Source organism: Strix aluco, chromosome 6, assembly GCF_031877795.1.
Source record: "Strix aluco isolate bStrAlu1 chromosome 6, bStrAlu1.hap1, whole genome shotgun sequence".
Taxonomy (NCBI): Eukaryota; Metazoa; Chordata; class Aves; order Strigiformes; family Strigidae; genus Strix; species Strix aluco.
The window spans coordinates 40,313,082-40,339,251 of NC_133936.1; the positions used below are offsets into that span (position 1 = coordinate 40,313,082).

Genomic DNA, 26,170 nt, shown 5'->3' on the forward strand with positions numbered 1-26,170 from the left:
TTTTTCACTTTCTCTTGACATTTGATAGAGTTCTCTTGACTTTTGGATTGCTAAGCTGGGGATCCTTGGATAAAATCCATTCTCTATCTTGACCTTTTAAAAATATCTGTGCTTTAAAGTTTGTAATATCAGATGTTGCAAAGGAAAGCTGAAAAAAAACCACTGGGTGATTATGGAGAAATCTACCCAGTACATAATCTGCTTCTCAAACCCAGCTACTTGTGATTGACTCATGAGCTGATGCATGAAGGTGTGTAAGTGATGCAATTTTTTAACCTGTTGTATTTTTGGAAAGAAATAAAGTGATTGAATGGCATAATGCGACATTAATGCCCGTATCAGTTAATAAAATAAATGTGATGCTATTATTCATGGTATGTTAAGAATAAAAATCATTGACATTGTGTGCATAAAATAGATACGAATAATGGCAGAACTTATTAGACTCTAACTTCAAAAATATCCAGTAATTATGCAACTTAAATTAGCAATCTTAACTTACCCATATATTTACATATTAATGGTCCTAAGTGGTAACTGTAATTGTCTCTCATCATTGCTTCCTTTGACCCTCATTTTTCAAATAAGAAATATGAAATTCCATTAAGTAACATTAATAGTAGAAAATTAATTTAAGGCAATATATCATCAATTAGCAAGCCCTTAAAACATCTCACTATTTTTGCATGATGCTTACTTGAGGAAAAAAAATATAATTATTTAAGTATGTCTGAATTAGAGGATAACATCTTATGCATGTATGATGGAAATGAGGAATAAAGTATATTAGACTTCCTGGCCTTGATCCAGTAAAGCATAAACGTTCCTGTTGACTTCTCTAGACTATTCACATGTGAAGAGCTCTGCAACATATGGAGTCAAGGCCAGTGCCAGCACCTTTTGACTGGGAAAGACTACACTTTTGACAGGGCTTATCTTTACGCCTGGGCTTGTTTTCTTTTTTTTATGCAACTAAATGTTCTCACAAGTAAGCAGGAACTTCCTTCAGATAATTGATGCGTTTACTTTATCTTTACACCTTACCTTACAGAATGATTCTCCTGATTCATTCTCCTTCATGGAGAATGACATACCCATGGATGTTCTGCGTTATAGATCGAGATTAGAATGCAGCATTTGCATCTGGCCAATAGGTCTTTAGTCATCAAATCGACAAATGGAGCTAATGTAGAATAATAATGTGTGAAGTTGCTTCCAAGTACCAAAGACTAAAATACATTTTACACAGTGTGCTGCTCTCGTAAGGAAAAAAAAATAAATTACAAAAGCCATTAAAAACTAAATGCCTCTTATTCGTCATGTCAGTGAGGCTATCATCATCTGTTACAGGACATTTATGATTTTTTGGACTGCAAATGTTACTGTTCTCCATAAAAGCGAGAATGATTTTTGTTATTTCCTTAAACACCAGCCATGTAAATAATGTCTCTTTTTTTTAACCTTTTTTTAAAAGGCCACGTTTTCAAGTATTTTAGTGTTCTTTGAAAAGCACCTACATTGCAAGAATTTGTTAATGTTAGTAACACTATTAAGTTGCCAGCTATGGAATATGCTATAAAGATAGTTTGAAGAAAACAGGTATGATTTTTCCTCCTTTTTACATGAATTTACCCTAGTTATCCATGTAAATGTTAGACTGGGAGGGGCTGCCTCTGTGAGGTGTGTGGTTGATAGAATAGCAAGTGTAACCTGGAAATACTTTTTGACAGAAGCTTCAAATCTTCATGCTTACAGGTTTTAAAGATGTGTTATGAATCAGGACAGTTTGAGATCTGGCGTCAATAACAGGCTAACTTGGTAGAGTTTCAAGGTGTAATTAATAAATTTCTGTGTGAGAATTAGCCTCTCAGTAGCCTGATTGCTAAGCTGAGAGCCGAGGATGTTACGCTCTCCCGCACTGCAAGTGTGTAAAAGCCCATCCGCTGCTCCATAAACGTTGTCCTTGTGGGCTATTAAGTTTCTCAGTTCTATTTGTAGGAGGATTTTGGTTTTCCTCTTATGGATGCTAATTAATTCAGATTTCATTGTCCTTTGAAAAATCTCAGAATCCTGTTTATCACTCAGATTTAAACTGGCTGTAATCAACAGATTGATTGGTGAAAAGAATATTAGGTATCAAGATTAGTACAACATAATGAGCCAACGTACCACCATGAATGATGACAATGTGCAGAGAATATATTAAAGGGAGCAAAGGCTTCCGTTATTTTGGAGCATGTTAGATCAAGTAACATCTCCAAAATTACACCCACTGGATAGAAAGTTGATGAAAACCGGAGGCAGACTACGGAAGTTTGCTATTGGCTTTTATCTTTACACGCAGATCTAGCAGCCAAAATGAATTACAGTTATACATTGAAATAGCTCTGGGATACACGACTAGCAGAAGAATGGTGTAACTGTCAGTGCAAGGCTTTGCAACATTATTCATAGAGACTTAGAGGCAATTAACCTGACTTCACTCAGCTGAGTTTTCAGGAAGGAAATAAACAGCATAACTTCAAAATGAGAGTTTCTGATTATTTTTTTTATATTGCATATTCACTGTAGAAAGTATTTGCACATTAAAGATAGCTGTAAAACATTAAATTAGGCAAATAAGCCTTATATGTGGGAAAAAATTGAAAGTAAATTCAGCCTACCAGGTCAAATTTGAATTTATTTTCATATTTTAAAGTGGTCATGATCAATAGTTAAATTTTTGTAGTTTAGCTAGCTCAGTTCTTATAACTAGCATGAACTTGATTCTTTCAGAGAGCAAAACTCTTCTTCATTCAGGTGTGAAGTGTACTCTAAGCAGGACAAAGCTGAGGACTGAGCCAGCCCAGCAGGGGTAAAGCTGAGAGAGGCTTCTTCATTATAAAGACTCCAGCTGACTGCTTTTCCCCACGTTCTTGACACGAGTATACAGGCTGGCACAACTGCAGATTAAGTATTAGTAAATGAACCTTTAGGGAGCAATTCACCATAGCACTGTCATTTCATGTAGAGGTTTTGTTTGTGTGCCCATCTATACTGGTGGTTAGGGCAGCACAGGGAATCTTAAGATAGAGTATGACATACTTTTGCAGGAGAGACATAGCAAGTGAGTCACTTTCTGCAAAATTGCCACTACTTGAAATATTGCCAGGCAGAAGCTTTCAAATGAGGTGGGGTGGGACCCGCTAGCCCCTAACTGATGCAGGGGGTTATGTGTATTCTGGTGATGAACCAGTTAATGCAGTTGGCCTCAATGCAGAATCTCATTTAACAGTACTCTTGGGCAGAGCATTTAGCAGTCTTGTCCTGGCCCTTGTCCACGTGGCTGTGGAGACTACAACATTTAGCTTCCAAGCCTGGTGCTTCCCATAAAAAATAAAATTTAAAAATGGCATATCGTTGTAGGTATTAAGGAGTGGTTTTGTCCCCTTTCCTCTGCAGTATTTTGTTCATTCCAGTTCTTGGCAGGTGCTTCTGGTCCCTTACATAATTCTAGTGAACACTGCCATTTGGGGATGCTGTTTCTTCAGCGAAGGGAGCAGAAGGTGCCTCTGTGTCAGACAGGTGAGAAAGAAACAGGGCAGCAGAAGAGGTAGAGCTGCTGTTCTTTCTCCTGCATGGAGTGCGCAAAAGCAGGGTCTGGACCAGAAGATGGAGGAAGCTGAAGATTTAGGAGAGAAAACAGGGACAAGCACATAATCGACAGAATCAGTAAAAAGAATTGGGAAAAGACATTTGTGTAGGGAGACATGGCAGTATTTATTGACTTCTGGGAAAGCAAAGTAATATAGGGTCTGAAACGGATTGTTTTAGGAAAGGGAACGTATTGATTGTGGGGGAGTAGGTAATTGATGCTGGAAGAAAGGAATTTGCATGTACAGCCATAGCATGTGAAAATAAAACATGTTCGCTGGCAACAGCAGACAGGCATTTTGAATATGCAAATGCGAGTTTGCATATACATGTGCAAGTGTTATGTATGCAATAAATCTCTGAGTAAATTTTGCAGGTTCATTTTGTGTCTCAGCTAATACAAAACTATGTTGAGCAGAGCTTGACTGGGGAGAGAGCAGTGAGGGGGATCTGTATGGGACTGAAAACAAGGGACATACTGTAATTATGTTAAAACCAAGCATTGCAAGCAGGAAATGCAAAGTTATGATTACTATTAAAAGAGACCCAGGCATGTTAATTTATGGAAATTAGCAGTTTAAGGCATCTAAAAACCTATGTACTGACATAAAATTATGCTATAAAATTATGATTAAGGCATTTTCCTGTTTGTGGCCCCAAATTAGTTTAATTTTTAAAGATGCTTTTTCACCACATGATGCCACTTCAGTGAAGGAAGCAAGATGTTCAGTCTGCATTTATAACTTCACAGGAGTGGCATAAAGAAGAAGGATTATGTTGGTGAACTTAGTCTCTGCATTTTTCTTCATGGATTTCTTTGCTCATGATTTGAAGGCCCAACCATTTTTTTGTGCTATTTCTATCTCTTAACCTTTTGTATTCATTATTTTATCTATGTTTGAGTGTAAAAGACTCAACGTAACATGTTTAAGTATATGAATAAAGAGATCCAGAACTGAGGACAGAACTGTTAGAACTGAACTGTGTGACTGTAATTCTCCCTTCATTTACTTGGAAAAAAAAAAAAAAAAAGAGCCAACTTTTCAGTTGAAATACTTAGTTTTCTGTTGGGGAAATCCTTAATCCCCTACATAGATTTTAGTGGTTTTACCTTGAAGTGAAAAGCAATTTCACGATCAGTCCTATGTTGAAGTTATTAGTGTTCGAGGCCACAAGGTGTATGTTAAGTGCTCTTCAACTTCCACTGACAGTTCTTCCAGGAAATACAACAAAAGGAGTAATTTTTTTCTTTTTTAACCATTAAAAAAAGAAACATAGACATATTTTTGCTCTTACCTTCTCTCTTTGTGACAAAGTTGTCATAATTTCCACATTTTTGCTCTTACCTTCTCTCTTTGTGACATAGTTGTCATAATTTCAACTGGCAAAATGACTTATTCTGCATTAGTGGTAATAAAAACGTGGCACTTGAACACTTCTGTACAAGGTAATGTCTGAAGGAGCTGAAAAGAAAACTGAAATCTTGCTTGTAGGAAGACTTAAAAATAGATAATTTATCATGCTATAAATAGGGAAATATTCATGTTGGAATAAGCAGTAGAAAATGAACAAGTATAAAAAATTAGATGTATCTTTTTAATATTAATTTATGTTTTAAATGGGTGCTTAAAATCTGGAATTGGATATATAACCATACCTAACAGGGGCATAATTCTAATTCATCATCAGCGGAACTTCATCCCTAAGCTATTCAAGAGCCTATATACATATTGCGGTATGTGCTGTAAACAAAGTTAGAAGGCTGGCTTTCATTTCCCAGTTTTGAAGGGTTGGCTTTCAGCTCTTGGATCACAGCTGTAGCTCCATAAACAGTTCTGGCAGAAGTTCACAGTGCCGCTCAGGGGGACGGACCCTTCTTCTCTCCCCTTCCCTTTTCCTGGCAGTGGTGGTGTGTAGCTGCTTTGTGAGCCAGACCAGGGAACCACTTCAGATAAAATCCACTCTGAAAAATGGAAGTTACTTTTCAGCTGTATTTGTTTCCCACTTCAGCTCACGGCACAGTCATGAGGATGTTTCTGCTGGCAAAAAGGAGAGGAGCAGGAACATGTTCCTGGGAGTGGGCTGAAGAGCAGAACCACCATTTGTGTCAGCAGCACACTTGCTGCTGGGATAAGTAAACTTGATATTATACCATCAGAGGCAGGGGGAAATCTTAATCCTGTGCAGCCATAGGCAGCGTGTGGACTGACAAGAAAATGAAACCAGTTTAATGGCTAATTGTACCTGTAAGAGGCAATTTCACCCTCCTATTTCCTCTTCTCTCTTTGTCCCTTGCCATGTTCTCCCTCTGCTTCCTTGAGCTGTCTCTGGTCTTATCTGTCATCTCAATGAGCCAGTTCAGGGAGTTAAACCTACAGGGAACTAACCCGATGAACAGAAAGGTATGTGTGGGGATGTCTGTATTCCTTTGCGTTTGGCTCTTTAACATGAATGTGGTATAAGAGAAGGGGCAGGAACAGAGGGTGTAAGGTCGACTGGGCACTGCCTTGTTGGATAGGGTTAAAAATTGCATTAGCCGTATCACCTGACAGCAGTCATAGCCAGGGGATATTATTTGAATTGAACATATAAAATGGAAAACGAGGATGATGTTAAATTCAGAAATCAACAGCAGGATAAGGCAGGGATTTCCTGAGGATGTTAGATGCTAAGCCTCCCATTGAAATTCAGACAAGTTCCAGCATCTACTTCCCATAGGCTCTTTTGAAAAGTTGAGATTAAATTCTTTAACTCTTTTATTGTAATTACTAAAAGCTTAATAAAACATTATGTGTTTTGGATGAAACTCTGGCCCCGCTAAAAACAAAATTGAGAGTTTAACTTCTCTGAGGCCAGCATTTACCATACTGGCTTTAATGAATCCATTGGATATATTACATGCTATGAGGCTAGTATGTACTTCAGAAGAAAACTCCCCAACTTTCATTAGAGCAAACTGAATATGTTTAGCACTCTCATGAAATAAGAATAACACTTTTGAAATAACAAGTGCAGGATGTCAATTGATTTAATGGACAATAAGAGGTAACGCTTGCAATTGTGAGACTTTAGAAATCCAATTATTTCTATTAATATGCTTGCATTAAAGAGCCATATTTCAGTGCTGTCCCATGCCTCGCTTGTCTTGCTGCCTGTTATCAAACTGAAGCCTTTAAAATCTCCTGTTTGCATTTTAATTGGCTTTGGGAATAAGCAGGAAGAGAATAATGGAAATAAGTGGCAAAATTAAAGTAATGCTTTTGAGAAGCTGGAAGCATATAACAGGCATGTAACAGGCTCTTTCTCACTAACATAAGCCCCTGCTTCTGATACACTTGTGTTTGAGACATCTGAATCCTTTTTGTCTCCTCATTTAAAAGAGAGGGAAGCAGGCTTTTTAATTCTGAACATGCTCTGTGCATGTTTCAGTGTTAATATCACAGTTGGAATCTGGAATTATATTCACTAAGCCCTGCCTGTATTTCAAGCCAGCGTGCTAAAGTGGAGAATTTAATTCACATAAACGTTGAGAAATGGAGGCTCAGCAGAGGAAAGTCTGCAGGCAGAGGTGAGTGTGATCAGTGCTAAGCAGATTTCTCTGGCTTGCGGGGCACCTCTCCTTCACTGCTGAGGATTAAACCCTGCGGGGTCGTGTGGGTCGAGCCTCCGCAATTGTCGCTGTGCTCCCCTGTAATAAAATGCAGTGGTTTCCAACATTTCAACCTCAGCGCTTAGGGAATCTACCTGGCAATATATGGATCAAGTTTTTTACAGTGATGTGGTGCACAGAAATGTTCTTTCTTTCTCCTTCCTTCCTTCCTTCCTTCCTTCCTTCCTTCCTTCCTTCCTCCCTTCCTCCCTCCCTTCCTTCCTTCCTTCCTTCCTTCCTTCCTTCCTTCCTTCCTTCCTTCCTTCCTTCCTTCCTTCCTTCCTTCCTTCCTTCCTTCCTTCCTTCCTTCCTTCCTTCCTTCCTTCCTTCCTTCCTTCCTTCCTTCCTTCCTTCCTTCCTTCCCTTTCTTTCCCTTTCTTTCCCTTTCTTTCCCTTTCTTTCCCTTTCTTTCCCTTTCTTTCTTTCCCTTTCTTTCTTTCCCTTTCTTTTTTCTTTTTCTTTCACCTACTCCATACCCTGATTGCACTTAAAAGATGTAGTGGTGAACCCTGTAATCCCATAAATGTTGAATCCTGTCACAGACTTGGTTGAATCTCCTGAAATGCAGAATTTCCAAACATAGTGATATTGAGATCAGTTGAATTTGTACACATGTTCACTGTGTTGTCTGACATTAGCAACATGATCATTCAGAAAAGGTCGACAGAAGGGTCACAATCTAGAAACTGTTTCATGTAACCTGGCAATACAAGAGGTCACAGGGGTGAATGGCAACCCTGGGAGCTGTATTTAGCTGTAGAAGGCATGGCTATGTTGTTACTGCAAATGAAACTCTCTGTGTGTCCCTTTCTCTGTGGATATCAAGTCCCACGCAAGTCAACATAAAAAATTAAACCCAAACTCCTAAACTGAAGTTAATGCTGACTGAGCTGCAGCCACTTTTCATAAGTCCCAGTTACTACAAATGCTTAAGATGGGTTAGTTATTTGGCACTGAACCTCAAAAGCCTTCCAGCAATTTAAATGTGGGTATGAATGGTTATTGTTTTATTCAAAAGTTACCACTCATGTGGCCTACAGTATGACTAGACTAAATTATTAATTTCTGGAGATTCTAATGGAAATAGGAGAAGGGAATATTATTCAAAGAACTCATTTGGAAACCAAAATGCCATTAGGGCATGTAGGTTTCCAATTTGGACTAAGCAAAGAATAATATATCAGATCTTTTTTTCCTTCCCTGTCATATTCTGTTCTTAAAGCATGAGTGGGATGCTCTCCAATTCCAGGTGGAGGGAATAGATTTATTTTATGCTGAAAATAATGAGCTTGTATGTGTTTGTGTGTTTGGTTGAATGGAATACTTTTGCATCAGATGGCTGTTTATATTCACAGACCTCCTTGCTGAAAGGGAGAATTGTAGATCATCTGACAAATGGTCATCAAGTACAATGCACTTTTCTTAGGTTGTCAGAATCTGGGGAGTAGAAGACACTGGAGCAAAATGCATGGTTTTGCTTAGAAATAAGGGATGCCTAGTTTTATTCAGACAAGGGAGGTCAAGTTGGATCATTGCAGGCTCAGTGAATAGGGTGCGTGGGGAGCTACTGGCTTCTCTACCTCCTGTCGCAGCGGTTTCTATTAAGTCACTGATGAAGCAGGGGTCCAGTCTCTCTTTATTATGACAAACAAGGAGAGGGAACAATGGCAGACGAGTGAGTGCAAGGAAAACTTTTCTATTAAATACTAATGCAGCATCTCATGAAAGTAAATATAGGCACAGGCAGAGGCTCCTGATTGACTTGCATCACTTTGATATGTAACTTTTGCATTGCTTCTAAAAAAACCCAGCAAAACCACCCCACTTTTTAAGTAGAATTCTGGATGACTTCAGAGTATTGCTGTTTAAGTGAGTTCCAAAGGAAAAATTTGCTTCATTTTATTTATTCGTATGCTGCTGCATTAATATCAGAGAGCAATAATGCTTGAAATCGTCTAAACAATTTTCTGTTTAGCACTTGAATCTATCAGGAAGGAAGTGTCTATCTTAAATGAACATAAAAATCATTAATGTGTTTTCCTAAGGGAGCCCAAATCTGAATTGCTTTAAAAGTTTAAATACACATCCGAAAATATATTTCAGAATATCAGATGGCTTAATAAGCATTGTTTAATGTTATTTCTAAAATGTGTGGGGTCTTATGGTAATTGAAATTCAGCAAGAATATCTGAACTGTTGTGTTTTATTTAGCTGATGTATATCTATATAGCTATAAATTGGGTTTGATTTGCTTTTAAATTTTAAGTGCATCTTACTGGATGAAATTATGTCCTTTCTTGCTAAAAACCTCAAGCTGTTATCTTTTTCTTTTGGTTAACTCTATAATTTTCTTAGTTTTCCTCCTCTACAATACAAATGGGTAAAAACAGGTAACAAAACAGAGAAACGCTAGTAAAAAAAAAGCATGAAAAAGAGCACCAACAGAAAAAAACAAAAGGAACACACAGTTATCAGTAGCTGAATAGTAACTGCAAAGGGAAACCTTTCAGATGGTTTATTTTATCTTAGCCTTGGTGTTTAATGTATGTCTGCACCCAGAAAAGTTTAAATATTCTCTAAGCTGGCCTAGCATCAGAGTGGACTTGGGGTCTGAACTCTGGAAACTCTTTACAGCTCAAAGTTATTCCTGTGCTCTATTAATAGTACACAGCAGAAGCTTATTCTGAGCTGGTTACCTCCCTGTAGTTCCTTATTCGGAAAAGTAAGATGGAAGTTAGCTGGCTAAAAGCATGGGATTAATAGGTCTGGTATATATAAAAAGGAGGAAGCGGGGGAAATCCCTCAAAAAAACCCACTTACCTTGTGTGTCATGGTAGACCCTGGATCTGACATTGAACATCCTTTTGTTCTGCACTAAGCTGTGCTAAGTGATACACCATTTCCCTGGCCTACTTGTTCCTCCCAAGCCCCTGAAAGCAAAATAAAAAGATTGCTACCTTTTGTGAAAATACAGCCCGTTCCCTCCAGGAGTTCAGATCCACCAGCAATCATTGTAACTCACTATTAGATTGATTCAGCACCATGCTGGGCTTTTCTCTTACTTTCCACCAATTATGGAGGCTGACAGAAAGAAGAAGAAGAAGTATGCTGCAATAAATGGGGAAGAAAGTGAGGAAAATATTGGCATTTCCTAAGATTTAGGACACAGTCACAGTAAATCTAAAGACTTAATAGGAACCTGACTTTAATATAAGAAAAACACCAGAATCAGTCTCCAAAGGCAAATAATTTCTGTGACTTCTCATTTCTGACAGAAATGCTGGCTCTTCGTGTAATTCGTCTGGAGATATCAGTGAATCTTAATCTGTGGAATATGATACAAACATGGTTCTTAAATGCTCTGCTAACCATTTTTCTGTATTTAAACTGGAATATATTTTGAATTCCCACAATATTCTTTCATAACTATAATTTTATACACTGCAAATGTGTACCTTAATAGAAAGAAAAGTGGAAAATCATCTCAAGAACTGTGAATAAGACTTTGCATCCTCAGGTTTGTATAACAGGCCTGAAGGCAGATTTTCATTCAGGTATTTATTGATACAGATAGATTTTGTTCTGCAAGCTGGGTTCCCTTTTCTACACTCAGCTAGCGTTAAAAATCTCTGTACCGAGTGCAGAGGACTGGAGGGTTTTTTTAATATGGTTTTTTTTTTTTTTCTTTGCTAGCACTTTTATATGTTAGACTTCTTGGAGACATTGTTCAGACACAGATGATGGGACGCATCAAGGATGGAAACCCCCCAACTGCAGAGGTTCGTACTGTGACACTGCAGTTTCTGTCTTTCCACTGGTTTAAATTCTATGTTTGTTCTCTCTAAAACCTGACTTAATCACAGTCCTTCACTCTGTATCTTCCCAGAGCGTAGTACCCTTTCTATGGCTTGATATATCCCACAAACAGCCATTTCTCCAAATGGCCTGTCTCTCTGCCTGGGGCCCAGAGGGATGGGCACACTGAACTCTTAAGCTTCCATTTATTTTGAAATTTCTGTGCCTGAACCTGAGATTTCCCTCTGGTGAAGGCCCTTTCTATATGTAGGGCAAAGCTCGGGTGTATTTGAGAAGCTTCTGAAGTGAGGGAGAAAAGAAGGTTTTGATGTGAAGATTGTAATGATCAGCTTGCAGTAATGAAAGGATCCAGCCACAGCATCATTTCAATGGTTGCAGGACTAGTTCCATCAATTGATTCTGTTGCTGTGCTTGTTTGATGTCAGGGTCTCTAATGTTTTGTGTTATTGGTGTGGTTTTGTACAAGATGGGAATCTGCCTTAACACTGGATATGCCTCCATTTGAAGGGATTTCTCTAAGTGGTAATTTTTTTTCCTGATTCTGAAGCCCTGTTTGAATCTAATGTTTGCCCTGCTCTCAAAGACAAGTGTAAGAGAATCGTAAATTATTTCTATGTGAGGAAATCTGTCAGAATTACAGAGAATGAAGAAACCTCTGTGTATTGGACAAGTTTCTCTGTGCTGCTTCTCTGTGCTGTTTAATCCTCTGAATTAAACATGGATTACCTCCTTCTAAAACTGAGCTCCTTGGGGACAGTATAGGTTCTTCTCCCAAATAAAGTATTGGGACAATACCTTCACCATCAGAATATCTGTATAGGGATTGACTATAAGCCCACTTCAAAATCCTTGAAGTTTTCTTTTTCATTTCATCCTGCTCAGGAAGGTATTAGAGTCTCACTGGAACAGCTCTTTGGATACAGTCCCTGAGGTTTTGGATCATCTTGTTTTCTGTTTAGCTCTTCACGGAGATAGCTCAACACTAGAAGACCAACAACAGAGAATGTCCACTCTTTTACCTGATGCTTAGAGGTCTAACATTCCATATCCACCTCTTTCTATGTCCCTTTCAATTATAGCATCTGTTTATATGCATATGAGGTGTTTGTTTTGGGAAAGCATTTTTGCCATCCTATTTTCCCCAATTACAATATAAGTTGTTCTGCTTTGACAGCAGAGAATGTCCAGAATTTTACATATGAAAATGTGTAAGGGTCACCTTGAGGAATGACGGAGAAAGATTTCTCATCACTCTCTCTGCTTCTCTACTAGCTCATATACCTTGTTGCTTTCCCATTTTTTTCGGAATTCACTTACCTTAAGTGTTGTGGGAAAAGCAGGATCATAAGGCAAATCACTTGGAAGGAACTGCAGGAGGTGTCTTGTCCAACCTCCTGCCCAAAGCAGGGTCAGCTATGACATCAGACCAGGCTGCTTGAGGGCTTTATCCAGCCTGCTCTTGAAAACCTCCAAAGATGAAGAGTATACAACCTCTATGGGCAGCCACCTTCACTGCTTGACTGTCCTCGTTGTAGAAAAGTTTCCTTTTATCCAATCTGAACCTCTTTTGTTTCAATTTATGTCCATTGTCTCTCAGTCTCCCACCACCTACCACCTCAAAGAGCAAATGCCCCAGCCCTTGACCATCTTGGTGACCCTCCACTGAACTCACTCCAGTTTATCAACATCTTTTTCATATTGAGGCCCCAAAACTGGATGCAATATCTAGATGCAGTCTAATGAGTGCTTAGTTAAAGATGGATCAACTGGCTGTGCTTCTATTAGTACAGCCCTGGATGATGTAAGAGTTCTTTGCTGTCAGTAGGAAGAATTTGGGTGACTATATCAGTTCTGGACTTTGGCTCCTAGGTAGGATTTTAATTTTCTAAGGGGTCCCCAAAGTACACAGAGAGTATTTCAAGCAAAAGCTTGGACTGATAACTTCCGGAGGTCCCTTCCAACTTGGATCATTCTGAGTCTGTGGGTCTATAAGATTTTTAAAAAAATCACAGTAACCTGGTAACCTTTCCTTCACCTACTTAGTGTTTGAAGTTTGTGTTGAAAAGAAGGTTCTGCATGTGCTATACCTCATTTTTTAAAAGAAAATAGTCTTCAACAGTCTCAAAATATGTATCAAAATAGCAAAAAGCCAAATATGAAACAGTAAAAATATAGAAAATATTACAACATTATCTACCAAAAGACACATTAAATTATACAAGTTAAGCATTCAAATTTAAAAATTTTTATTTCAAATATCTGCTTTTAATTTCTACATTTATTGTTTGTTACGATTTCGTTTTTCCTATATGTACAGTATGTATAAAAAAAACATGATACAGGCTTTTATCTTTTCCTGAAATTCCTTAAGGAACCAGATAAACAATGAAAACTTACTTCTGGGTACTTTTTACTTTATTAAATGTAATAGAAAAGATACCTGAAGCATATAAATGTTTAAAAAGACATGAGCATTTCAATTCCTATAGAGCTTATACTATACCATGTAATCATTTGAAATCTTACAGTGGCTTTCCTCCTGCTCTCACCACTTTTTTACAACATAGTACACAATTTTACTGCAGTTTTATCCTTGTTGGTACTGGGAGCTAAAGTGATAACCTCTCTGTTCTAAGGCTTCTTTTAAAATGCAGAATGGTGCTTTTATTATTTATTGCTGGTACTTTAGTACACAGTTTATCAGTTAATATGGTGAATTTGGTTTATTTTTGTAAGAAGGGGGGGGCATTTAAAAAATGCACTTGTTTACGCTTGAGAAAGCACTTGCCAAATGGGGCGTGTTATTCATTGGCCTCTATTCAGGGACTGGATAAGGACATCGCAGTAGTGCAGTAGTGCTCAGCAAGGGCAAATTACATCTTCTGAGACCAGAAGAAGCCACTGTAGAAATACAGAAATAATAAGAAATATTAATATTTTGAAAGAAATCTTGAGGTATCAGGAGATAGATCATCCCGTACCTAGGCTACAAACATCTGACCAGATTTTATATATGTATATATATGTGTACAGATATTTTTTATATATATATATATACAGACATTAGACTTTTTCCCAGTAGTTCTTCTGCAAAGCATCTAAAAAATTCAAGTGGTGCACCACCGCTTTCAGTAACCATCTCAGCTTTAAGTACATACCACCATAAGATTACATCTTTTTTAGGACTGAGTTTTCCTAGCTTCCAGAGAATGGATTTGATTATGCCTCTATCTAATAAGACTGACAAGTTCCCTGCGATTAGGCTGCTGCATGTAGGCTTACACATGCAGTGATGTCGCCTTTCTGCCTTTGTTTTCACAAGCAAGAATTACATTTTGTGAAGGTGAGTGGGTTTGCATCTGCCCAGCTCCTGGTCCAAGGTGGAGCATATTTTTAACTGTCCTGACTTCCCCTTGGTTCCCTTGCTCTGGACGTGGCCACATGAGGCTGCTAAAGCTTAGCAAAGCCAAGTCATCCTGAGCCCACTGTCTGCTGAGAAGCAAATACTGGGGGAGGTTTCTGTTCTCAGAATAACTGATGTTTCCATACTTTTCTTCTGTATGAATTTTGCAGTTAAAATCAAGATGCAATTATTGTGGATATGATTTTATACAGTGGTTTTGTGACATGGATTCTCAATATGCTTTTCCTTCTGTTTGAATTCTTACCCTGACTTTTGTCAATATAGAAAAGAAGTGAATTCACTTGCTTACTCCCACAGGGCCCTGTGGTGGTTGTTCATATTGTAGAACAGAAGAGCTCAGAGCTCATCTGTGACAATAATTTTTGTATCAGTAGTGATGACATATGGCAAGTAAGGTCAAAGCTGGTATATAGACAGTGTAAGAGACAGTACCTGGCCTGGAGGACTTAGAGACGTGTCCACAGAGGCATTAGGTGCCTAAGTACCTTTAGGAATCTAAGCTGCATAATCTAAATAGACAATGCAAAGGAAGAGAGGCAGAGAAACAGGTATAGGTGACTTGTCCGGGGTTATTCGGCAACACCCATTAGAGAGCTAACAAACAAGCTGGGTGTCACTCCCCCTGCTGTCAGGGCGCTGAGGCTCTGCGATCACATCTTTTTTTTTTTTTTTTTTTTTTTTTTTTTGTGCAAGATACCTTTTCAGGTAACACAGAAAAATGGAAAATTTAAGGATTAATTTTTGTTGCTGACTTTCTGGTTTTTTCCACCCTATTCCACAGTGCCCTATTTTTAGAAGTAAGGCATTGTGCCTGCACACGTTGCAGCAGCTGGGCTCTCCGAGTCTTCATGGAATAACTCTTTATAGGTTGCTCAAACTCAGCAAGCAGAGTGAAATGTTTCCCTGCATTATGCTTTCTGCAGATCTTTTCTACAACAATAGGACAGGTAATTGTAATGTAAATTATTCCAGTCTGCATTGTAACCCTCTGCAATACAGAAAAATGTTTCCAGCAATTCTCATGTTAGATATTGATTTGACTTTATCAGGAAAGATCTTCTTGCTTCCTAAGAGTTTAAGAAGCAGGAAGACCATGAATGAAAGACTTACTTGAGGCTTTTTACCATCAGAAAGACTGGGAATTATAGCTGTAATGGTCAGAATAGTAATGGCCCCCAGACATCTCGAGCTCAAGTTCCCCTCATCAACATTGACTGCAGTAATTGTGTTGCCCGGAAAGAAATACCTGTTCTTTTCTTAAGTCTTTGAGGTGCAAACTTCTTCATGCAAGTGAATTTCTAAGGAAAGTTCCTTAACTATTGTTGAAAAACAGTACTGAGAAGAGCTGTAGGAGCTCCCCCATTTTACTCTAACAAAGAGTTGTGGTAAAGTTGATCTTGCCTTGAGATGGCAGAAGGAGTAATAACCTCTTGAGCATCCCTCCAGCCCTGACTTCTGAGATTCTGAAATGCCCACTGGCCTTATGGGAGCTATAGAAAAGACATAGCAGCTCCCAGACCTCTGGCTAGAGGGCTGCTGCGTTGTATTAATGCTGACTGGCCCCAAACTACATTTGCATCTAATGGAAACTCATAATTCATTACAACAGATGGAGTATGCTGTGTTAGTTCTCTTGCTGCTGAAGAAATGGCAAATGAGGCCACTGAAATGAAGAGTTCTTGTTTATGTCACCTTCCTCAAAATTACGGAAAAAGCAAAATGCACATGCTTGGGGTGGAAGCATGACTGCACTGCAGGGTGATGTTATTTTCTCAGGAGGGGATGGGAGAGGCCAGCCCATTAACCCAGCACTCCCAGGCCAGCACTCCTTGAAAGCTGAGAATTAAAGGAAGCACTGTAGAGGGCTTCAGAGCTCCTAGAGCTGCTGCTTTCAGAGCGAAGCTGCCAAACACAGTTGTGTCTTACACTGGATACACACAGGTTTCTGTGGGTTCTGCAGTTGCAACACTGCTTGTGGGGAGGAACAGGAATAGAAAAATTCAAAAGGAGTAGCTGACAAAAGCAGAGGCTTGCCTGCTGTGTTCACATCAGAGAGCAGTTGCAACAGTCCTTTTTGTTCCAAGCCTTTTTCAGTCAATTTTCCTTGGAGTGATAACAGAATTACCGCATGAACTCCGGCAACAAGCGAACACAAGCAGTACAGCAGTGCATTAGGCCCATTTCCGATCAGGCAGAGGTCAGGGCTGAAACTGCTTGAATTCAGTGACGTAATGCTGGGCCCAGAATAATTGCAATCTCCTTTTCCCTGCAGTGGCAAGAGAGGTTTCATTTTGTTTCCTTACGTAGATGAGGAAGGACTTACAGGATTCTGCACATGCCAGTTCAAATACATGAATACTTACTGGCAAATATCCAGGGAGATTTTCACCATGGCTCGCTCTTAACCCATATACAGCTTTCACCTTGTCTCCTTGCCGCTGCTGCTTCATTTTTTTAAAGCAATATGTGAACTTGATTATTGCATTGTGTCACGGCTGTGGGAAATACTGCGCAGGACAGCAGCTCCCTTGCAGTAGGAGAGTCCTTGAGACTTGTCAGCCCCATTAAAATCTGGAGACTGTACAAGAGCATAACCTGTCAGGCTTCCTTTCTTTTCAGTCACACCGTAATTGCTGTAAGTGGCACAGAAAATGTGGTATAGTAAAAAGCTAATATTTTGACAGAGTAAAAGATCGATGGGTAAAGGCATTACTCAGCATTTTGAAGATCTGCCTTGTCTTAATGCTGCCTTGCTCTCTAAGGCTTTTGATTTATGAAAGCAGAGTTTGGAGTATTTTAGTGTAATTTTAGGGGATATCCTCTCATAAGTAGGGAAATAAAATAGGTCAGGTCAATTTTAATAATTCTGTCTCCATAACAAATTTGCTCTTTGCCCAATGGCAAATAAACCAAAAATTCTTGCTAATAAATTGAGAGAAGAGAAAAGCTAAAATGATAATGTTTAATTTATATTAAACACTATTTCATGTCTTTCATTTAGATTATGAACAATTGACAAGACTGAAAGATGAAAATTAAGCTTTCCTTAAGAGTTTCTAATAGGGAGAGTCTAAAACTAGACCACTTAAAAATCATGGTTACATCACCAAAATATATATTTGAAACACTCCGCATCTGAAATCTTTGTTGAAAAGCTCCACGCTCAAGTAGATTTGTTTCCAAGTCATACAGTAAAACTACTGTTGGATTCCAGTCACTAAACCATCGGTGAACCTGTGGAGTTGGAAATGTCTCGGAGGCTGTCGTGTAACATTTTCCGGTGGCATAGGATAACCCTCTCCGCTGCCCAGAATGTAGAGCAGCCTCTGTGAGAACAGCATATACCAAGTGAATGCTCACTTTTCAAAGTCAGACAAAAAATCCACTCTTGTACACTAATATATTCCAAAGCAAGGCACAATATTGCTGGATTTATGTGTGTGGTAGATTGTGCAGCATTTCTGCTGCAATCAGAAGAAAAATAGTCATTTTAAAAATTACATTAATATGTAATTATATGACATAATGTCAGGTCATAAACGCAGTCATTTCTTGTAATGCATGCTTAGATTTTATGAAGGTTTCAAAAAACCTTCACTGAAATAATGTGGGAAATCACATGAAAACAACTGCCAAAATACATAGAATTAAATAGAAAAATTTTCCCTTATTTTAGCCAGTTTGCTGAGAGATTGCAGAGGTCTCCAAAGAGAGTTATATTCACAGTGCTATTGGAGATGAAATAGTAGAGCACAGTAGGATGGGATATGGACTGTATTTCTTTTTTGTCTCTGACTGTCTTGGTCTCTGAGATCTGTAGCTTCAGATCAAGGCTTGGCAGAAGAAGTGAAGCTCCATCTGTCTTACTGAGCTGGTTTTGGCCATTAGGAACAGAGAATGTAGAAGTAAAAAGGGGCTCTCCTGGGTGGGCATGTTTACTTCTCTGTAATTGCAGGCAAACATGTCAGATAATCATTTTTAAGAAAACTGGCCTCAAAAAATTATTAGCTTTTAAAAGACTGTTTCAGAACCTTACTCTCCAGAGAGTTAGAAACTTTATTCTGAGTTCCAGCCCCAAAGTAAGTGTACCTTTTCTTCTCCTGTGTATATTGGCCCCTCTCGCCTCATTGGTATTTAATCATCAGCAGAACTTCACTGAGCAATCATACCCTCTGTCAGCCTTTGTTTTGTGTGGATAGATAACTAGGGCATTAAAATGCCCTCTCGTAAGATTGTCTCTCCAGTTTCCTGATGCCTCTTATACACCCCATGTTCCACCTCAAGGCAATATCTACTTGGGTTGCATCACATTGATGTGTACGGCTGTATCACCTTCCTATGAGCATCATCTTCCTATGACCAGCCAATATAGCTCCCGTGCCCTCAGTTTATAGCAGAAATTTGTATTAATCTCCAGGGCAAGACCTTGCACTTTTTACTGTCGTAATTTATTTCATTTTTGGTACTCCACTCCTTAATGTCATCCAGCTCTTCTTGTATGTGATTGTGATCCTCATCAGTATGGTCACTGACATCTAACTTTGTGCCATTAATGTTTAATTAGTTTGATTCTTCTATTTTGTGCCAAGATAACTGATGAAAATGCTAAATAAAATGAGTCTCAGGACCAGTTCTGGAGGTTTTGCATTAAAAAGCTTCTCCCTATTTGATAGTTTCTCTTTTACCACATCTTATTTCATTCCCTTCAGCTAGGTTTTTTAAAGCATGTTTTGCTGCTAATTCCAATTTTTTGGAGCTTAATAATTTCTCCATGTAGCAGTTAATTTGACACTTTACAAGAATCCAGATAAAGTTTATTTACTTTTGGTCAAAAAAAAATCAATTCTCTTTTCATAAAAGGATTGAGTCTCTCTTGCTGTGGTGGTAAACCCACTCCATATGGTGTTCAGGAATTTTTGAACTGATATAATGTGTCATGAGAGGCTGATTCACTGGTCTTCCCTTTTGATTTTAGGTAATGCCACGTATGTGGGGGAAAATATTTCTAAGGTCTGTGCTTTTTTTTTAAAAAAAAAAAAGAATCTCTAATTTAAAATATTTTGTTCACTCTTTTTCCTACAGTAGTATGGCAGAGCCCCTCATTTCATGATAGCACTGATCTTATGACAAACGGTTTCTGTTCCGAATACAGTTTTGAAAATGTTAACCAGCTTATGTCACCTGTTTAATACAGATAAATTCCAATTTCCTTAAGATGTATCAAAGCTCTTTATGAGAAACCTTTAATTGTTAATAGATCCTTTACATATCAGCTACCAGGAATTATTTCTGAGAATACATCTACACAGAAGGGTTGTGGTTAAAAACTTCTTGATGGAGAAGCAGTGATGGGGACTAGTGTCCTGAACACACATGCTCCAAAAGACATGATCTTCGCCTGCGGATGAGCTGAAGCCCAGGCTATGTTTTTTTACTCTGTTGCTACCAGTGTTGTCTAGGTTAACAAAACACATCTGTATGCTACAACCTGTGATACTCCCACTCCATTTTTACTGGGAGATGTGCCGGTGTGCCAAGGACTCAGAGGCTGCCAGCATCTTCAGGGGAGAGGTTAGGAAATCCAGTTTCCATCCTCTGTGCTAACACCCATTCCTATTGAAAGTAGGCTATAAATTACCATTGTTCGAACAGACAGGATCTATGCGCTTAGTTCTACAAGGACACAAGCCTCCCAAAATCCATGCAGTTTGTAAGACTCGAAAAACATCTAGGAAGAAGAAGTGACAATGTCCACTGTATTATAACATGGTTGCCTGATGGGATGGGTGTTGTACAGGCGGATGGCCGTATCTAAAGTCTTTCTTTGGAGAGAGTGAAAAAGCCTTTACAATCACAAAGTGGCCTCTTGTATTTATTCTACCTGTTTTCCAATTGAGTATTTGCTTATGCCTGCAAAATCTTCATGGTGATTTTCTCATATGATCTCTGCGATGTGCATGAACTCCAGCATCCCAATTTGTGAGCCTGAGAGACAAATCAGAGGAACCCCTTCAGTGTCCACTTGCTGTTCAGGACCCACTTGCTCTTTCAGAATCCTGTCAATACTACCACGCATATGAGACTCCAGCTTGTGTATTACGCAAGATTCTTTCACTTTGATGCATCCAGTTAATGCATCCAGATGGAAGAGTTAATATGGGATCTGTTTAAATATTACAATTATCTAATCTTATTTCAGTGAAGGAAATAATTAAATGTGTAAATTGTATTTACTTTTTCTGTCTCTTTAAAATTTGATGATGATCAAATGTCTTTCCAATAGCTTTTCAAATTCAGTTAATCAAAAAGTACTATTTGAATTAGGGTTTGTTTCCTAGTCAACGTTATGTTTAACTATTCTTAGCTTATCTCTTGAGACTAATTTTAAAATCTGTAGATCTTACAAATACCTTTGTTTGATTCCTACTGCATAAATACCATCCTTGTTCTCTCTTCTGCTCTCTGTCCTGTGTTGTTTTTCCTTTTTAAAAACCAAACAATCGAGAAATGTTTGGAAGTTCCATTTATTTCACAGGAATCCAAAGCATTTCCAATTTTCTTTACCAGGTTTTATGATACTGCTTTATATCTACACACAGCGAGCTTGGGGTGGGGGGGGGGGGGGCAGAAGTTTGATCTCGCTACCATATTTCTTACCATTTACATATTCTCTTTACAAGATAATACAGACTGACTTTAAATAGTCTAAAGCATTGTTTAAGCAGCTACTGTTTTGATATGAATTTAACTTGTATTTCTCTTTATCATCAGAAAAAAATGTAGCCAAGGATTAGTATCCCAATCTAGAGGAAATATTTCATTTATTCATTCTTTTTCTTTTGGTTACTTAACACTCCTGCATATGTGCCCCTCTGTGTACCCAAATTTTGCATACGTGTAGTTTTTGCTCCTCCAGAGTCTTTTTTGCTCCAGATGTTGATTATGTATTTTGATCTGGATTTTGGCCTTTAGGGCCAGGTCTGTGTTGCCTTATCTATGAGCTTCCTGGCACAGAGGAGTACCTGCAAGCTAAGTGAAGCTCTAGAGCTACCTTATATGCTACTCTGAGCTTGATTTACCTTTTTGGAGTACCATAAGCCCTCTGGGAGTGCACAGAGGAAGCAGCAGCTCTCCTTGATTTCATATAGTGACATGCATCAGATAAAGTAGGAGTATTTTTTTTTCTGTTCCATCCCTGTAAAAAGATTTGATAGATGCTTACTTCAGATTTTATTTTGATAGGACTTTAAGCGTATGAGCCTATGAGCCTTTGCCAAATTATAGTCTAAAACCGTATTATGAAGGTTTGGTTGGGTTTTCTGAACATTACGGTTGTTTTTCTGGATATCAGAACTGCAAATAGCAGTGATGGTTAAAACCAGAATAAAATTATAAGTGTCCAGCATTAATGAACGCATTTCCATTACTAATCCTCCTAAAAGGTGCTGATTAAGAGTTATAATTGCATTTAATCAGAAAATTTAATGTAATACCTTTTTCTTTTTGTTAAAATAATGTAAGCTTTATTAATACAGCTAAAGTGAATACTGCATAGGGTAAATTAAATTTCTGTTTCATACAATACGTTGAGTATATGTTCCGTACTGTTTGTGTCTGTTCAGCTGACCTTCTCGTTTGTTACTCTCAGTGCCAGCTAGTGCTTTTTCTATTTCAGTGAACATTGTTTTTATAACATGAAATGCCACTGTGTTTTTTCTTTGGCAAGAGAATGTCAATGTCTGCAGAGTAAGAGCTGTTCAGAGCACTTGCTGGCAATCAGGGTATTAATCATTACTATGCTTTGCTGCTCACTATAAAATCCTCTCTTTAAAAACATATCTTTGTAGTAAGATTGAGCATGTAGGTTCAAAAGATTCACATTGTGACTCCGAGAACTTGTATTTCAGGTCAACGAAACCCACAGAACTAGCTGATATTTGTGCGCTTAGAAGGCTGACATCTGTCCTTGACGAGCTAGGTTGTTCCCTTTTTCTTTAAAAGATAAAAAAGGCAGCTACTTGTTCATTTGTCTTTGTTTGTATGCTGAGCTCCTGGAAATGCCAAGCTGTGTACTTCATACTGGTTAGCACACATCGCCTGTGCTGGCTTAGGGAAATACCTTAAACCAGGATCTCCAGGGACACCTATGGCCGTCTTCAATAAATGAGAGCGTGAACACATCTCCCCTTCTCAACAGTAAAGCTCAGTGCTTCCCATCAGTAACACATAGCATTTGCTTTCCTTGTGGGAGCTGTCTTTGTCCGAATTCTTTCCCACACTGTGGGGAAACAGTGATGCTGTATGGCCTTAGACAGTCATTCTGAGTACGCAGAGACAATCTGGGTATAGATTGGGCAGACAGTCAATCTCTATCTTGTGCATTAGCACGTAGAATACACCGATGTAAATCGTATTGGGTGCTAAAGCTTGGATGTGATTGATGGTACTGTTTTGAACATTTTGTTTCACTCTTCAGCCTGGTGTTAGACTGAATCAACTGGTGTTTTCAGGAGGAATATCAGAAAATCATTATATGGTCCTTCTAAGTAATTTACTGTTCAAAGCTGCATGAGTTAAACCATTAAGAAATTGATTCACATTTTTGCCTTCACATTTCAAATTACGATTTTTGTCATAGTGTGTGTTACATAAGATATTGTTCTATATGATCTTATATGTGATATTTTTGATTATTCACAGTATTTCTGTATTAAATTTTGGTCTTGTTCATTACCTATTTTGATCTATTCAGAGTTCAGTAGCATATCTAATATACTTCTCTGCCATCCATCTTTCTCACATCTTTATTCAGGCAGCTTCCTTAGTTCCCTCTTTCTAGCACAAAATCATGATTAAAAGGTAAATCTTCATTATGTCTGTTGAAAAATCCTCATTCCTTGGCTCTTCCTTATCTTTGTATGCTGATTAATGTTCACATCTTTTCCCAAAGCCTTCTTTTTCAGGTCAGGTAATTCACTTCATGTACTGTTTATGTCCTCTGCAGTTTCCTGCTATAGATGTTCCTCTCATTTGAGAAAACAGATGAAAACATATTATACTTTCAATATGTTTAAGGTCAAACATTAAAAATTCCCTCTATCTACTCACTTGAGATACTTGGAGATTTCTTTGTTCTGCTTTATACAATCTTGTAAATCTCTGTGAAGGACACTGTTATAAATCAGTAAATAACCACCAAATATGCAAAGTATCTACAGGCACAACAGATTGCAGAGCTGAGCCACAGAGGCTCACCTGTGGTTCCCTCCTTATCTTACAGAGTTTGGGGAGGCATTTTGTAGGTGACAACAACTCTCCTTTTAGGGCAAGAGGTGGCCATTTCTCTGCTGATCCTCCCTTTCCTTTCTCGTCAGAAAAGTGACTTAGATGGAAAATGTCAGCCCTGTCAAATTCCCTTTTCATCTGGGAATTGGCTGGCTTAGAGAAGTGACAGGTTGGATGGAGATGCAAAGGTGCCTCCTGTCTTTGACAAGAATGGCAAGACAGGAACCTTGCTGTGCCTAGAAGCAGCTTTCAGTCTTTGAGTATTAATGTGATCCTTTGGCGTCATGTAGAGTTTCATCCCACTGGCTAAGACTGAGGTCATTTGCAAACCAGAGAGGTGGCACTTCTAGTGGAAAAACACCATGTTTCTAGCTGAGCTCTTCTCCTTTATGATTCTTACAAATGGCCATGACAGTAATTTAGAGATATGTATTTCGGTTCGCTGTGCAAGTTCCTTGGTGCCCTTAATGCTTCGTTTGTAAGCAGTTTCACTGTTTCTACATGGCATCTGTCAGGTTTTGCTTGGGAGCAGCTGTCCCCATCATGAAAAGGTATAATTTGAAGTTGCAAAGTCATGTCCTGTGAGTATTCAAACTGATTTTGAACTTGCTTTTAGTTTACCTTCAACTGTTTCTTTAAGGATTCTCAGCTGCATCTTGTACTAGTTTTTGTCTGTGTAAAATGCACAATAATGCCAGGAGGCTTCATTGCTTCATTTTAAAAAAGACCCTAAAATCTGTCTTTCACCAACAGTCTCCATAACTTGACAGCCTGCTCACATTTCTCTGACTTTCAAAACCCTTGGATCAGAAGAAGGAATTATCAGCAGTGCTGTCTTTCCCTCAGATTGGCAGAAATGATACACCATTGTGCTACTTGAAATTTGTCCATCTTCAGAAGATTTATATAGGAATTAAGTGGTACATTGACCCTGTGTGTTCATGGAAGTGAGTTTCAACCAGCGAGAAATTTCTTCTCCATGAATAAATCAGAATTTACTTGCTGCCCTTGAAAAAGAGCATAATGATTCTGCCTACGCAGTGTCCTATAACATGACGTGTTCCTTACACCAGGGCAAACTGCATGTAAAATATCATCACTCTGCATTCACAGCACTTTGTTTCCTTCTGCAGCAGCACTTGATAATCTGACAACAGAGAATCAGGACCTTTTAATTTTAATGAAAAACTGACCCACATTCTTACTCCTGAAGTTATTCATCATGGTAATTTATAGGTCACATCCTTCGCGCTCAAAAAACTAGGATATTTGATAGAGCAAGAAAAACTGACTTCGAATTCTCAAGTACTTCAGAGAACTTGTAGTGAAAAATGGGTTTTAATTATTTTAAATACAGTTAGAAAATCAGGTGAGGCATTATTTTAAAGTGATGCTGGAAGAAACTACAGTTTTGTGATCTCTTTATTTGTCACATCTTCTGACATGCTAACATGCAGGGGAGCATACAGAAAGGATCTGGCCATCACAAACCCACTTCAAACACATTTTATTTCAGAATAACTAGTAATTTAATGGTTCTTGTCTAGTTTTAGCTTCTATTCAGTAGGTCACCATTAGAATTACATAGACAATTATATCACATAGCTGACTGGTGAGTCAGAACTGTGCGTTATGTATCAACTAACACTCCCTTCAGACATCCTTCTGAGTGTCATCCTGTTGAAACAGAGTGGAATTTTAAGCAAATTTAATGTTTCCATAAGCTCCGTAGCACAGATTGCTTAGTGTAAGCTGGCATAGCTGTATTAGTGAAGAGTAATTTTACAGGCTAAGCTGTACAATTACAGTTGTATTTTACAGCTGACCTCAACCGTTCTTTAAAATAGCTGTTATCAAAAAGAATTGATTACGTTCCATTTCCAGTGGCTTCTTGTTCTTCCCGCTGACTTCTGAAATCATGATGGGCTCCTGAACAAGCAATTTGCAATCTTGAATCAGATGTTGTGGTCATTGGAGGTTTCATGTCTCTTTCAACTCTACTGAAGTCAGTGGCCCCAGAGATTCAGTGAGGTAGATTTGCGCTGTTGACTCTTGATCCGGTCAAGATGCATAAGAAAGTGAATCTAAATAGAGTCACTATGGCTATACTGTTTTCATCTGGAGAACTGCAGTCCTGCTTCCTTGTCTGTTGCTGACACAGAAAAATTAACAATATAGAATCTGGCCCTGACCTTGAGGAAGTCCCAGAGCTAAGCAACCTAATTAGGCTGTTTTGCCATCATTATGATTTAGGTCTGTGGCCCAGTCACTGCTCTAGTGTGCAGTACAGCATGAAGTCAAGAAAGTACCTTTCACCACTCTCTACAGTTTCATCAGGCCCCCAGCTTTGGATTCTCCCTGTT

At 38.5% G+C, this 26,170-nt stretch overlaps 1 protein-coding gene across 1 annotated transcript in view; it reads left to right on the top strand.

Annotated features, from left to right (window-relative positions):
* Positions 1–26,170, top strand: part of SPAG16 (sperm associated antigen 16) — a 468,867-nt gene that overhangs the window by 378,630 nt on the left and 64,067 nt on the right. The window contains 1 exon segment of the mRNA XM_074829742.1: positions 10,032–10,050. Coding sequence (XP_074685843.1) covers positions 10,032–10,050 — 19 coding nt within the window.